Consider the following 16,117-nt stretch of genomic DNA (forward strand, 5'->3'; position numbering starts at 1 on the left):
TTTTTCACAAAACCTCTTTACAACCTTCTACCTCTCTTAATTTTGATGTTCTATATAAGATATCCTCCGCACATTGTTGTGGCTTCAGTACTACTTTAATCAGTCTCCTTACTCCCTCCTTATATGGACCCAGTCCATGGATCTTTTCCACTTCTTCTTGTAGATCTTTTTTTTCATCATTATTTAGATTTTTTTTAACAGATTTCTTACTGTTTTTAATTTTTCCTTAATTCTCTCAGGCTTATATGTTATATTTTGTTCTTTCATCCAAAATATTAACACTCTTCTTTTCTGCTATTTCTCTTATAAATGTTTCTTTATTCTTCATAACATTAACCAGTTCCTTGGACCTTTCTTTTTTGTCTTCCTTCAACTGATCTTTAATTATTTCTCTCAGCTTCCCTCGACTCGGTCCATTGTGTTTTCTTCAGTTCCCACTCTCTTTCAAACCTTTCATTCTGCTCACTGATCATTTCCTTAAAGTCATCTTTCTCCTTGACAACTTTCTCCATTTTCTCCTCCAACCGTCTCTTGTATTTTTCAACCTCCACTCTCAAGTGTGCATTCTCATCCACCAATCGTTTTTCATTTTCCTCCAGTCTCTTAACTCTTTCCTTCAGCCTTGCGGAATTCTCTATCCTGCTCCTCCTCACTCCTCTGAACTTTCAATTCCTTCACCAACTCCTCAAATCTCTTCTCCAACATTACCAGTCTACCTTGCATTGTTGCTCCTGTTGAAGATGGACTCATGTTTTGACTGGCCACTTTCGGTTTTGCTCCCTGGGCCTCATCGGCATATTTTGAATTTGGTAACTTATTTCTTACCGGTCTATCCATTTTATTTCACTCTTCCTGGGAGTATGTGGGTGTGTGTTGGTGTGCAGTGGGGGCCAGGCCTGGTAGCTACGTGTGTGGTGGGATGTGTTGGCGGCTGTTATCGCTGGCCTTTGTGTAGTTCCCGCTCTGTCGTTTGGAGAGCGGAGGTTCCCACACCTCCGATCACTCTTATGTACACACCACCAGGCTACTTTCACTTTGTACACTCGTTCACTCGCTCTGGTCACCCTTTAGTACCAATGACGGTTCTCACTCCAAGCACATTGCTTAGCGTGTGGAGTGTTAGTTAGATGCCACTCTGAGCAGGAGGCACATCCACTCTCCATGGAGCGCGGAGTGTGTGTGTGTGTGTGTATGTGTGTGTGTGTGTGTGTGTGTGTGTGTGTGTGTGTGTGTGTGTGTGTGTGTGTGTGTGTGTGTGTGTGTGTGTGTGTGTGTGTGTGTGTGTGTGTGTGTGTGTGTGTGTGTGTGTGTGTGTGTGTGTGCGTTGAATAAAACTTAAATAATTAGGGAAGATATACAAGACATTCATGTGAAATCAATAAAATTATATTGGGAAAAAATAAGATACTCCACTCCACAGGAAATAGAGTGTATTTTATATCACTTTTATATAAACACCTTTGTCCTCTATTCTCAAACTGTGTTGTTTGTCCCATTGTTCCATGACACCACAACCACTCTCACATCCCATGAGTAACAGATTGGAAAGAAAGAAAGAAAACTGAATATATTATCTACTCTAAACCTTGGAAGTTTAGAAGTCTAATTGGATAGATCGGGTTTAGTACTTGATAATGTCTTACTGAGATGCCAACCTTAGAAAGAAAATAAATAGAATAAATAAATATTATTATAATTATAATAAAAAACAAGCAAAAAATCTGAAAGAAATAAAATCAATGGATATCTCTCTCTAACAGTTATGAATTGAGGCACAATTTTTCAAGTAGACTGTGTAGGAAAATTAGGCTTTCTGAAACTGACAAGAGAAGCACATATCCATTGATGTTATAACTTACAGGTGGTGAATAGATTCTTTACACAAATAAGTTGATGTTCCAAATCAACCATGAAAGGTTGTCCCTCCCATCTACACTGCATACCTCTGTAGGGATGTCAAGGACAGTATAAAAATATCATTTACACTGTATAAAAAGTCTACAACGACTGTACACTATCTACATAATCCTACTCCTTTGCTGGACACTTTGATGTCTGGGGGCTTCCATAAGTATGTCAGCTGCATCTTTGCTTTGAGCAAGTGACTGACTCTCTCAACAAAGAAATCCTCTACTTGCATATGTCATAATTATTGAAAATTGCAACACTATTTCTTAATATTTGTAAAGAATAATTTCCTTACCACAATGATAGAATAACACATTTATTTGATACATGGAAATTTGTTTACTGAATTTGCTGAAGTGCAATCTTGTGATTTGTTAAAACTGAACTCCACAAAAATTTCAAGATTTTTCATGACAGTTTTGCTAAAATGTGATGACACCACCACAAAAATTGCTTTCATTAAAAACAGAAAATATAGTCATCAAATTAAATCACTTAGTAATTTTATCTTTACAAGAAAACACTTCCAGTCTCTGAACAGCTCTATCGAGAGGGGAAGGAAAAGAAGAGAGGGGAAAAAAAAAAAAAAAAAAAAAAAAAAAAAAAAAAAAAAAATAATAATGAACTGAAACATTAGAAAATCAGGAGCCCCAACAAGAAATTTTATGGAAATATAATCTAGTCTGTTATAAATCCTTGGGAGAAGTCTACCTCTTTCACCCTGAGTGACAATGAAACTAAAAAGACCAACTAACAACTTATGATTCTAGGCCACCAGACTTCTTCATATTCATCAGATAGCAGTGCTGTACTGTTACATACTTCATCACCAGAGGAGGAAAGGTAGTTTTAGCAAAGAAAATTGGAAACAAAAAGCTAAGATCAATCTGTACAAAAGAAACAATGTTGAACTTTCCCAAACTAAAATTATACCTGATCTCACAAATTAAGTAGAATGTAAGATAAATACGAAATTACTTAAAATGACAATTTAAAAATTTCTGCATGTGATTCAGTTATGTAACTAGTCCAACATTTCTGGTTGTTAAGGAACATCACTGAGGAATAAATTTAACAAATTATATATATATATATATATATATATATATATATATATATATATATATATATATATATATATATATATATATATATAATTTTTTTTTTTAATGGCTGACAAGTAGATGCATCACACATCTTTGGCATTCTTCAGATTGTGAGTTTAACTATGGAAACAATTAACAAAATTGACAGGAAGATAATACTGGTTGGCAACAAAATACTACTTGCACAGAATGCTGCATCCACATATTTGAGCAAAAATGTACAATGCATAAAACTTACAAATCTAAACCCTAGAGTTTGAAAGACGAGATCAAAGAGTGGTGTGTGTGTAGGTAATTGTACTCAACTCAAGCTTGCAGATCTTGTGGAGACACAAGTCTGTGGTATGGGCAAGAGACAACTCTCCTCGTAAAAATAGATATGCTCTATTCGGGAGGGGGAAGATTTACAAAAACTACAAATGGAATAGATAAGAGACTATCACATATCATGGTATAACAGTGGTTGTGGCAGCCATGACACCTGACTTTATTGGGAAGCAGTGAACAACACGGGTAGTGGTAGAGCTGGGACGAGGTCTGGTCTGAGAAAGGAAAAATATTCTCCCTAGCAGCCTGCCTTGGTCCTTCCCAAGCCCCCTCCAACATCCCCTCCTTGCACTTACAGTATGAATAATTATCACTCAGAAAAGCACAACTGCCCTCAGTGTGGAAAGTGTGCTAAGGGAAGTGTGAATGAGATCCTTGGTTAACGGCAGAATCTTAGTTCAGATCCCGGTCTTCCAAGAACCGGTATTCAAAAGTGAAATTTTCCTTTTTTCTCTGGCCCCAATTTTCATAGTCAAAGTAGATGTACGTGCCCTGCAATGGAAAAATTAATCAATGGCATGTTACTTTTATAGTGAGTGCAAGTTAATAAAAAAAAAATAATAATAAACATTTAAAGAAATAAAGTAAACAACAAAAATTCAAATGATTGCATTTCATATGTACATGTAGCTAATAAAGAAAAAACTAAAGAGGTTGCCAATGAAACACCTATTACAACATTCTCTTTATAATATAAATATAAATCATGTATATCTTTCAATAATGAGGTTCCTGTCTTGCCTCAGATGAAGAAAGAAAAAAAAAAAGTTGCTGACAAAAAAATAAATAAATAAAAAAAAAATAAATAAATAAAAAAAAAAAATAAATAAATAAATAAAATAAAATAGAATAGAATAAAAAATCTAAAGTTATCTTAAATTCAGTAATATGAGAAATATGATGTCTTTTTGAAAAAGCAAAGCTTCAACAATTCCTGGTGAATACTGAAAGTCAAGGACTATTCAAGAACTACTGTCCTTATACTTAGCAAATAAACCAGAATCACCTTTATCCAGTGGTATGAAGCATTATCATGCATGTAAGCATAGGTCATGTTCAACAAAGCTCAAAGATGCCTCTTTAGTATTTTAGTTCAATTATCAAAGAGCATGTTTGTCTTTAGGAGGTAATTAATATACCACCTGGATCTTCCTTTCCACTCTATCTAAAATTAATAGATGTAAATACTTAATATTGTCCACAATGTAGTGTGTCCTAGGTATTGGATAATACTAAGTATTGCACACTGTTTTAACACATGCATGTAAATTTCTGTACGTGTTTTAAATTTTGATGACAACTTTGGATTATGCAGTTTTTTATATAGATTAAGCAGACAAAAAAATAAAAGAACTATACAAAGTTTGCCATATTTTCTTTCAGAAATGTATCTATTTATTATCTACCTTCTTATTTTATGTACTAAACTTTAATTAAAAGCAGATTCAGTTAATGAAAATGAACACATGAATTAAGTACGAAAATTTGAATATGCTGTGGCACAAAACTTGTACCCTCACATGCATTCAGTAATACAGAGTGCTAAACATTTCCACCTCCAAATTTCACACCTTTTACTAATGCACACAGTACCATTCAACCTTCTGCTATTGTGCCTAACTGGTGCATCTTTCACTGCGTGATAGCCAATATCACAATAGCCAAAGTGAAAAAACCTATGGTAATAATTCAAATTGACACTAAGACTTCAAAGCAGTCATTTTTTTATCACTTTTTGCCCAGTTTTTATACCATATAATAGTATAAAATGAAGAAATAATACAGTATAAAAATCTTAATCAAGAATCATTATAGCAACATACATTTTAAAGCATTTTATTTAGCATATTTAATGCCATAAAGGACACAATGGTATATAAGATGCACACCCATTTCAACAAGTCAAATTCAAGAAATAAAAAGTTTTTAGTAAGTTTAAGCATATACTGTTGAAAGCAATCTAGTAGCACGTTACACAAGCAGAAAACATTGATCTTTCCTTGCGCTCTTCAGTGGTCTTGCTGTTGCCAGACACTTATAATTTCTTTCCATAAAAAGTGGACTAAAAGTCCTTGCTGCTGCTCTATTGCTATGATCCTTGGCATAATCTAGCACTTGTAGTTTGTAGGATACTGTATTGCTCAATCTTTTCCTCCTGCTGCTATAACGATGAGGGTCTTGATGTGTTTTGTTGTAATCATGAACTTGCTGTTACTCCTAACTGCTAGATGACATTGAGTCAGAGCACCGATCAACTAATATTTGTAAACATACCTCACAGGTTAGATTGCTTTAATTTTTACAATAATTCATTTTTAAAGTGATAATACTGTTAATAATAATAATAATAATAATAATAATAATAATAATAATAATACCAGCAATAAAATAATGATGCATGCAATTAGGATAGGTAAAAGTACTGGAAAAAGGTGTGTCCTATATGGCGTCAAATACAGTACCTCATTGTGGACGATTAGGAGCTAAGGTGGATGGGTAGATTGGGGAAACATGTGAAGAACTATTTCTCAATAAAAGTACATAGAGAATCTCAACTATCATGACTTCATAGCCAAGGAATATTTGAATGACAGGCATAAGATAGCAGTAATTTTGTGCACGATATAGACATGTGCAGCTTTCTAAGTATGCACGATATAGACATGTGCAGCTTTCTAAGTATGCATGATAGCAATGAAATGTGATAGCAGAAGGCGCGATAACAGTGTTAAGTGCACATAAAGAACTCTGAACCTGGAGATGCATTCAAAAGGCCCAATATTTATCTATCTTTCCTTTAAAAATACTGGAACAAATGAAAGAACATCTTCAGACTCTACATTAGACATCATTTCAGTTTAAATACCTTAAATTTCAAAGATATTATGCCCCCCAAAAAAATATATCTATCATACCATTTACCTTAAAAAAAAAAAAAAATCATACGTATTTATTTTTTAATGCAAGAGGGGGAAGCCAGCCAAAGGCAACAAAACATTAAAAGAAGGGACACTTGGAATGCCAGATTAAAATAGAATTAGCCAAAAAATCAGGGACAAATGTCTTGATATCAAGAGTATCATAATTGAATACATACTACTTGAAGAAGCAAAGGATATGGGAAATTTTGTAATAACTTTTATTCCCACTGCACAAAAAAAAAAAAAAAAAAAAAAAAAAAAAAAAGTACTATCTCCAAGTTTGTGCCAGTATGATAGAGTTCTTGAAACCAGGAATTAGTGGTGCCATATATAACAGCTTGTAACATACACTTTCCCTTTAAAACTCAATTGAAAAATCACCACAAGTCTCTCTACATGAAGGTGTATTATGTATTTAAAAAGCATTATCTTAAAAAGTCAAACTTTGAATTTCACTCAGATACTGAGACTTGTCTCAGTTGAGATATTTCATCATGAAATGGCTAACTGATACATCATAAAAACATGTCAAAAAAAATCTTGAATATAAGAAACAACAAAAGTATTACTGACCTGTCTCAGTTGAGATATTTCATCATGAAATGGCTAACTTTGATACATCATAAAAACATGTAAAAAAAATCTTGAATATAAGAAAAAACAAAAGTATTACTGACCTGTTCATATTCATCTGTGATAGCCTTTGGTTCTTCATGCCGCTGGAACCACATCATATATTTGGTATGAAATCTCCAAGATTGTTTTTTAAGTGCCTTAGCAGCCAGATACTGGGCTTTGGTACCTTCCATGTAGTAAAAGATAAAGAATAGAGTTTCTGTGGATAGCCTCTGGAAGAAGTCAACTGTATCTGACATTGGTGGTGAGACCTGAAAGAAAAAAAAAAATATTGTGAGCAACTATTACTACATATGAGCTCAAAGCAACACATAAAAAGCCATCATGTTTATTTTCATTGTAATAAATGTAAGATGCAGATTATGTGATGTCATTTATCTACCACTATACTCTATTGAATCTCATATACTGTTAGTATTCTTAACATGATAAGAACTAAAACAAACTTTTCATCAAACAACAATGCCACCGACTTGGCAAACTGCCGCTGTTTTATAAACATACTATTTTCTTTTAGTTCATGTCTAATACAGACTGATTCTTAAGAGATACAGCTTGCAAAATACACTAGAATTTGAATAATTCAATCAGGCTGAGGGATAGCAATTATATCATATGAACTTGAGATTAAGTTCAGTAATGCTGGGATAAGTCTGTTTTTATGATGATGATCTAAAATATATCTTTGAAAAGGCAATATATATTCTTTCAAAGCTTGATGAATACATCATATATCAAAATCAAATGCACTAACAATTACACCAATTCAATTCTAACATAAACTAACCTAATTCAATTCCTTAAGTTTGTAAAATTTATGCCCCATTCAGAAGTAAATGATGCAGAGCCTAATGAGAGACTGTGATAATCTGTGGTAGCATATCCTGGAAGCACATTTTGTGACTGGGTTAGAATGGTTTTCTCCTGCATCTCATAAAAGATCATGAGACTGAGAATTCCATTCTCTGTATTTTTTTCCATACAATGAGACACATGTAACATAAGGCCTTGTCTAAGTAATCTACTAATGATATCAGCCTGCTGCAGTGAGACACTCAGCATGCAGCATGTTTGACCAATATCCTCTCTGACCAGAGGAAAAAAAATGTTCTTTTTGATCTGCTTGCAACAGCCAAATTGTCATATGACAGTCATTTTTTTCTAATAGTATATTTGTTAATGGTACACACTTTACTATGCAACATAGGATAAATTAGATTGTTTGAAACTGCTTCACTATACTATTAAAGGGACTGACTGAGATAAAAATCCTAAAATACTGAAAAATGCAGATTCTTGCCATCCTTAGACCTGATACTTCACAATACATCCATAATATTCCATCACCTATGTTTAAATACTGGTAAGTGCCCTCCCTGTTCACACTTGGCCACTGAATCAAGGTCACTGTAGGTGGAAGATGGCCGTAGAAGAAGAAGAGAGAAAAAAAAAAAAAAAAAAAAGTGGAAGTTTTCTTTAGAGTGAAATATGGTAGTTTTCTCTCACAGACTGGTGAGGAAGATTTCAGTGTGAGTTGTACATAAACTTAGCTTTCACTCACTTCAAGCTTTTTTGTTATCTTTCATTGTGATAGCTAAGAGAAAGGCTTATCTCACACAAAGGAGCAAGGTATTCACAAAAGCACACCAAATATTGGAAGCAGAGAACAAGAGGGCGAGCATATAAAGCCACATGCCACATTAGCCACTCTGTCCTTCTCACCACCTCACCTCCCACTCCAAATGCAAATTTTCCCTGATATACGTTTGGGTTATGTTCCTGAAAATGCAATCATACAGCGAATGATCATCTAGTGAACTTAAGACTAATAAGAAAATAAGGGAGCCAGATCCAAAGAGGCAGATTAGAGAGGAGTGCTAAAGAGGTGACATTGGGCCATGCTCACCCAGCAGCCAATCAGCGGATAGTCTGGTGTGACATTTACCCAGCAACCATTCAGCTGGCTGGCAAAGTAATGACAAGAAGGTCCCCTTTATACTGCTTTTGTAACAGATTGCTCTGTGATGCTATTTTCTGCATATAGCAATGGATCTACATCAATGTATACCACAACACTACTGAAAAATAGTGCAAGAATGTCTGGCAATCATTCTAGTGAGGGAAGTAAAGTTTTATCAGAAAAACTCAAATGTTAACCACTAACTCATACTTGTTATAAGCTGTGTGTGTGTATTCACCTAGTTGTATTCACTAGTTGTAATTTTACAGGGCCTGGGTATCATACTCGTGTGGCCCCGTCTCCATATCTACACACATCCAACTTTCCTTTAAATCTATGCACACTCCTCGCTGACACTACCTCCTCACTCAAACTATTCCACACCTCCACACATCTCTGTGGGAAACTATATTTCTTCACATCCTTCAAGCATATTCCCTCGGCTATCTTTTTTGCTATGCGATCTCCTAGTTCTATTGAAATTTTCCTCTCTCAACATCATTTGCTCGTTATCCACTTCATCCAAACCGTTCAACAGTTTATAAACCTGTATTAAATCTCCTCTTTCTCTTCTTTGTTCCAAGGTAAGCAAATTCAATTCTTTTAATCTCTCCTCATAGGTCATTTCTGCCAATTCCGGAACCATTTTTGTTGCCATTCTCTGCAATCTCTCCAACTTCCTTATATGCTTCTTTTTATAAGGGGACCAAACCACCCCAGCATATTCCAATCTTGGTCTAATTACTGTAGTAATTAATTTCTTCATCATATCTTTATCCATATAATGAAAGGCTAATCCAATATTTCTAATCAAATTATATGTTTCTCCAAACATCTTGTCAATATGAGCCTCAAACTGCCCATGGTCTTGTATTATCACTCCCAAATCCTTTTCCTTTTCCACCTTTTTCAACACTACTCCTTCACTGTCTTCCACTCTTCCCCATCTCCATTACATGACTTTTGCTCAGATTAAATTCCATCTCCCATCTCTTGCTCCACTCCCAAAACCTATCCAGATCTGCCTGTAAAATTTCACAATCTTCTTCACTCTTCACACACCTACACAACTTCGCATCATCTGCAAACAAATTAATATAACTGTTTACTCCCTCTGGCATATCATTAATATAGACAAGGAAAAGTATTGGTGCCAGCACTGAACCTTGTGAGACTCCACTCTCCACCACCAACCAGTCCGACTTTGCATCCCTTATTACCGTTCTCATCTCCTCCATCTCAAGTAGTTTTCCATCCACTTTAACACTTTTCCTTCAGTCCTCCATAAATCTCTAATTTCCATAGCAGTCTCATGTGAGGTACCTTGTCAAAAGCTTTTTTAAATCCAAATATACACAGTCCATCCATCCCTCTCTCTCTTGTATTTTGTCAACCACTCTTGAATAAAAGCTCAGTAGATTTGTTACACATGACCTCCCTTTCCTAAAGCCAAATTGATGATCCGATAATAACTTATGATCCTCCAGGAACCGTATCCAATATTTCTTTATCACCCTCTCACAAATCTTACCGACCACACTTGTTAAAGACACAGGTCTATAGTTAAGAGGCTCTTCCTTACTGCCTCCCTTATAAATGGGCACCACTTCAGCTCTTTTCCACTCTACCGGTACTTCCCGGTTTCTAATGAGCACCTTATAATATCATATAATGGATCTATCAATTCTTCTCTACATTCCTTCAATAATTTGCCTGAAACTTCATCTGGTCCCATCGCTTTATCATCTTTAAGTTCCTCCAACATTTTATATAACTCCTTTTAGGTATCTTAATGTCATCCATGTGCACATTTCCTTCTACATTCTGAGGCTTTACAAACATTGTTTCTTTAGTAAATACTTGTTGAAACCTATTATTTAGCAATTCTGCAATATTCTTAGGGTCATCTACTATCCCTTGCTCTCCTTTTAACCTTTCAATGGACTCTCTCTTTTTAAGTTTACCATTTATGAACCTGTAAAACAATTTTGGATGTTCCTTACTCTTGTCTACAATATCTTTTTCAAATTTTCTTTCTTCCTCCCTCCTTACCCTCACATACTCATTTCTCGCCACTCTATAATTCTCCTTATTTAGTATATTCCTGCTCTTTTTCTATCTTTTCCAAGCCACATCTCTCTTTTCCTTAGCCTTAACACAAGTTGCATTAAACCAATCCTTTCTTCCTTCCTCTCTCGGTTTATACTTTGGTACAAATTTCATAACTCCTTTATAATATTTCATAAATATCTCATATTTTTTTTGCACTTCTCTGATTTGTAACATCTCCCAATCTAATGTTCTAAAATAATTTTTCAAACTTTCTGTGTCCATCTTTCTATAATTCAATCTACCACTCCTGTATGTCTCATCTCTCCTTCGCTGTGTAATTGCTATCTGCATTTCCCTAACCACATGATCACTCTTCCCCAATGGACATATGTATTGTATATCCCCACATAGGTACACTTCTCGTGTTAACACCAAATCCAGTCTAGCTGGTTCATCATCTCCTCTATATCTAGTATTTTCTTTCACCCTCTGTTCCATCATATTTTCCATCATTAGATTAAGAAATCTCTCTCCCCATGCTTCCTCTCCAACACCACTTACTAGATTTTCCCAATCCACCTCCTTACAATTAAAATCTCCTACTAGTATCACCTTTCTTTTTCCAGTTAATACACTTTCCAAACTCTGTAAAGTATCCTTGATCATATTGTCGTATTCCCTTAATGTCCAAGAATTTGTTTTAGGAGGTACATAGGTCACCATGATTATTAATTCTTTTCCATCACTTTTTAACTTTATGCTTATCACTTCTGTGTTGTTCTTCCCATACCAAACCTTATCCACATTTATCTCCTTCTTCGTCATAATCATAACTCCTCCTCCACCTTTACCCTCTCTATCCTTTCTCCATATATTATATTTATTATCCAAATTTACCTTTGTTTTTTCATGTAATTTTGTCTCAGTCAAACACACTATATCAGGCTTCTCCACCATCACATAGTCTTGCAATTCTAATCTACTTGACAGTATCCCATCTATATTAGTATACATTACGGTCCACCCACTGCTCCCTCTAGGGGTTCCTCCGCATTCCTTCTTTCCACATACCATTTTCTGACTCTCTCTCCAAAAAAACTTTTCTTTTTCCTCTTCAGACCGTTCATCATTTTTCCTTCTCGCCTCTTCCAACAATTCCTTATATCTTCTCTCTTCCTCATTTCTATTTTTTCTTACGTACACCTCTTTACAACCTTCTATCTCTCTTAATTTTGATGTTCTATATAAAATGTCCTCCGCAGATTGTTGTGACTTCAGTACTACTTTAATCGGTTTCCTTACTCCCTCCTTACACAGACCCAGTCTATGGATCTCTTCCACTTCTTCTTGTAGGTCTTTTTTTTCATCATCATTTAGATTTTTAAACAGATCTCTTACCGTTTTTAATTCTTCTTTAATTCTCTTAGGCTTATATGTTATATTTTGTTCTTTCATCCAAAATATTAACACACTCTTCTTCTTTTCTGCTATTTCTCTTATCAATGTTTCCTTATTCTTCATAACATTAACCAGTTCCTTAGACCTTTCTTTTTTGTCTTCATTCAACTGATCTTTAATTATTTCTTGTAATCCAACCATCTCAGCTTCCATTGTGTTTTCTTCAGTTCCCACTCCCTTTTAAACCTCTCACTTTGCTCACTGATCATTTCCTTAAAGTCATCTTTCTCCTTGACAACTTTCTCCATTTTCTCCTCCAACCGTCTCTTATATTTTTCAACCTCCACTCTCAAGTGTGCATTCTCATCCACCAATCGTTTTTCATTTTCCTCCAATCTCTTAACTCTTTCCTTCAAAGCCTTGCGGAATTCTCTATCCTGCTCCTCCTCACTCCTCTGAACTTTTAATTCCTTCACCAACTCCTCAAATTTCTTCTCTAACATTACCAATCTATCTTGCATTGTTGCCCCTGTTGAAGATGGACTCATATTTTGAATGGCTACTTTTGGTTTTGCTCCCTGGGCCTCATCGGCATATTCTGAATTTGATAACTTATTTCTTACGGGTCTATCCATTTCATTTCACTCTTCCTGGGAGCATGTAGGTGTGTGGTGGTGTGCACTGGCGGTCAGGCCTGGTAGCTTTGTGTGTGTGGTGGGATGCGTTGGCGGCTTTTTATGGCTGGCCTTTGTGTGGTTTCTCCGCTGTTGCTTGGAGTGCGGAGGTTCCAACACCTCCGATCACTCTTATGTACATGCCACCAGGCTACGTTCACTCTGTACACTCGTTCACTCGCTTTGGTTGCCCTTTTGTACTAGTGACGGTTCTCACTCCAAGCACATTGTTTAGTGTGTGGAGTGTTAGGTAGACGGCACTCTGAGCAAGGAGGCATGTCCGCTCTCCACGGAGCGTGGAGTGTGTGTGTGTGTGTGTGTGTGTGTGTGTGTGTGTGTGTGTGTGTGTGTGTGTGTGTGTGTGTGTATAAAATGCTCAATAGAAAATGGAGCAGTACCAGTAGAATGGAAAAGAGCTGAGGTGGTTCCCATATATAAGAGCGGAAGGAAGGAAGAACCTTTAAATTACAGACCGGTATCACTAACTAGATGTAAGATGTGTGAAAGAGTAATAAACAAACAATGGATCGAGTTCCTTGAAGACAACAAATTATTATCAAATAGCCAATTTGGTTTTAGAAAAGGTCAGTCATGTGTAACAAATTTACTGAGTTTCTACTCTAGAATAATTGACAGAGTACAAGAGAGAGAGGGATGGGTTGATTGTATTTATTTGGATTTAGAAAAGGCATTTGATAAAGTGCCATATGCAAGATTACTGTGGAAGTTAGAGGAGAAGGGTGGCTTAAAAGGAAGCACATTGAGATGGATGGAAAATTATTTGAGGAGGAGAGAAATAAGGATGGTAGTTCAAGATATGAAGTCCAAGTGGAAAGCAGTAGAAAGTGGAATGCCACAGGGTCAGTATTGGCACTAATACTTTTTCTCATATACATAAACAACATGCCAGAGGAAGTGAACATCTACATAAATCTGTTTGTGGACGATGCGAAACTGTGCAGAATTACAATGCAAGAAGAGGATTGTGAAATAATGCAAGAAGACCTAAATAAGATCTGGAAATGGAGTAAAAAGTGGGAGATGGAATTCAATGTGGACAAAAGCCATGTCATAGAAATGGGAAAGAGTGAAAGACGACCAGTGGAAATCTATAAGATGGGAGATGAAGTAGAACTAGAGAAAGTAAAAAAGGAAAAGAACTTAGGAGTGACGATGGAAGAAAACAATCAAACAGTAAGCCATATTGATAGAATTTTCAGAGACATAATTTGCTAAGGAATATTGGATTAGCATTTCACTACATAGACAAAGAAATGATGAAGAAATCAATAAGTACTACAATAAGACCCAGATTGGAATATGCAAGGGTTGTGTGGACCCACATAAAAAGAAACACATAAGGAAGTTGGAGAGACTACAAAAAATGGCTACAAGAATGGTTCCAGAATTTGAAAGGATGACATATGAAGAGAGACTAAAGGCTATGGATCTACCAAGCCTGGAACAGAGAAGGGAGAGAGAGGATCTGATACAAGTTTATAAATTGATTAACAGAATGGGTCAAGTGGATAATGAGAAACTGATCCTGAGAGAAGAATATGACATTCGAAGCACAAGATTGCATAGTAAAAAAACTGAGGAAGGGAAGATGTCTGAGAGATGTTAAAAAATATAGTTTCCCGCAAAGATGTGTTGAGACTTGGAACAGTTTGAGTGAAAAAATGGTGTCAGCAACGAATGTGCATAGTTTTAAAGAAAAATTGGATAAGTGTAGATATGGAGACAGGGCCACACAAGCGTAAAGCCCAGGCCCTGTAAAACTACAACTAGGTAAATACACACAGTATGTATATTTGAATATAATCAAACAAATCCCAGTACTTATTTGTGATATCAACATAACTTCACCTGTGGGTAGTATAGAGGTGTCTGGCAGGGTTGGCGCGGCAAGTGTAATCTCAGTCTTTCCGAATCGGACGGGTGAGGCATATGGAAAAAGGCCGCTTGTAACATCTTAAACTGTAACTCATGTTCCACTGTCAGCTGTGCTGGTCCAAGAGGAGCAACTCCTAATAGGGGAGGAATATGGGCTTCTGAGGTTCCTGTGTTCTTCGTTGAACAGGTGGTGCTGGTAGTATTATTGTTGCTATTTGTATTGTTGGTGGTGGTGGTAGTGCTGCTACTCACAACACAATTATTGGTATCCAACACTGTAAGTGAAAGAATAAAAAATCAAATTGAAATTACATTATAGTATAAAGCTGTAAATTAACACTCGAGCCACATGACTACAAATTTAAAGATGCAGAGAACTTATATAAGCCAGAAAGTCAGTATTATTCCCAATACTACTGTATATTACAATGACTAACCATTGTGGGTAATAAACAAAGAAAATTTAATAAGAAAAAAACACAGCAATTAAATATTTGCAATTATGGCACCATTGCAAAGTGATTGGGGGATGTCTGATTATCTTTGCATGCAGTGGCAGTCAAAGCATACTACATTCTTCCCTATACAACTGCTCTAGCATTCAAGCAACTTGTTCAAATGAATGGGGAAAATTCAAAATACACTTAACCCTCGGCTATCACGCCCAATTGGGGCTGAAATAGCAGCACCATAGCCAAAAACGCGATAGCCGAATTGATCTTGGCAGGAAGGCAGTTTTGGCCAATGAGCGCTCATATATCCCATGATGTCATGGCTGGGCACAAGATAGCAAGCATCTGAGGTCGCAATAATGAAATTCTAACAGCTTTTCATGGGTGCGTGATAGTAATAAAACACGATAACTGGTCGCGATAGCCGAGGGTTGACTGTACAGTGGTGCCTTGCGATAACAGACCTCGTAGTAACGGATTTCATTAAATAATGGACTGGTCAGATACTACTAATTTTTTTTTAACCACCTTAATGGCAGTTCTTCCCCATCCCCCACCTTATGAATCCAAAGTTCTAGCGTGGCAACAGGGATGAATACACATGACACAATAAACAAGCCAAAAAATGTCTGTGTTTATCTACTCCTGCATGTTAGATATCATTGTAACTTATTTTGTTCATCTATGATTTACAAAACTTGTAATAAGGTGGAACATGGCAAATGCTTGCCTGGGGGGATCACTGAAGTGAAACTCATGGTGAATTGGGGTCCCAGGCTGGTTGGAC

The 16,117-nt window shown here is 36.0% G+C and overlaps 1 protein-coding gene across 2 annotated transcripts in view; it reads right to left on the minus strand.

The window, feature by feature from the left end:
• Positions 1–1,413: 1,413 nt before the first annotated feature.
• The window catches only part of LOC123517706 (CCR4-NOT transcription complex subunit 3-like), a 59,187-nt gene continuing 44,483 nt past the window's right edge, over positions 1,414–16,117 (minus strand). For both annotated transcript variants that reach the window (XM_045278065.1, XM_045278064.1), the window contains exons 11-13: positions 14,852–15,153; positions 6,940–7,149; positions 1,414–3,833 (exon numbers count right to left, since the gene is read on the minus strand). In XM_045278065.1, the coding sequence (XP_045134000.1) occupies positions 3,735–3,833; positions 6,940–7,149; positions 14,852–15,153 (611 nt within the window). In that variant the 3' untranslated portion in view covers positions 1,414–3,734. The remainder of the gene's footprint in view (positions 3,834–6,939; positions 7,150–14,851; positions 15,154–16,117) is intronic.

Source organism: Portunus trituberculatus, chromosome 42 (assembly GCF_017591435.1).
Source record: "Portunus trituberculatus isolate SZX2019 chromosome 42, ASM1759143v1, whole genome shotgun sequence".
In the NCBI taxonomy this organism is placed as follows: Eukaryota; Metazoa; Arthropoda; class Malacostraca; order Decapoda; family Portunidae; genus Portunus; species Portunus trituberculatus.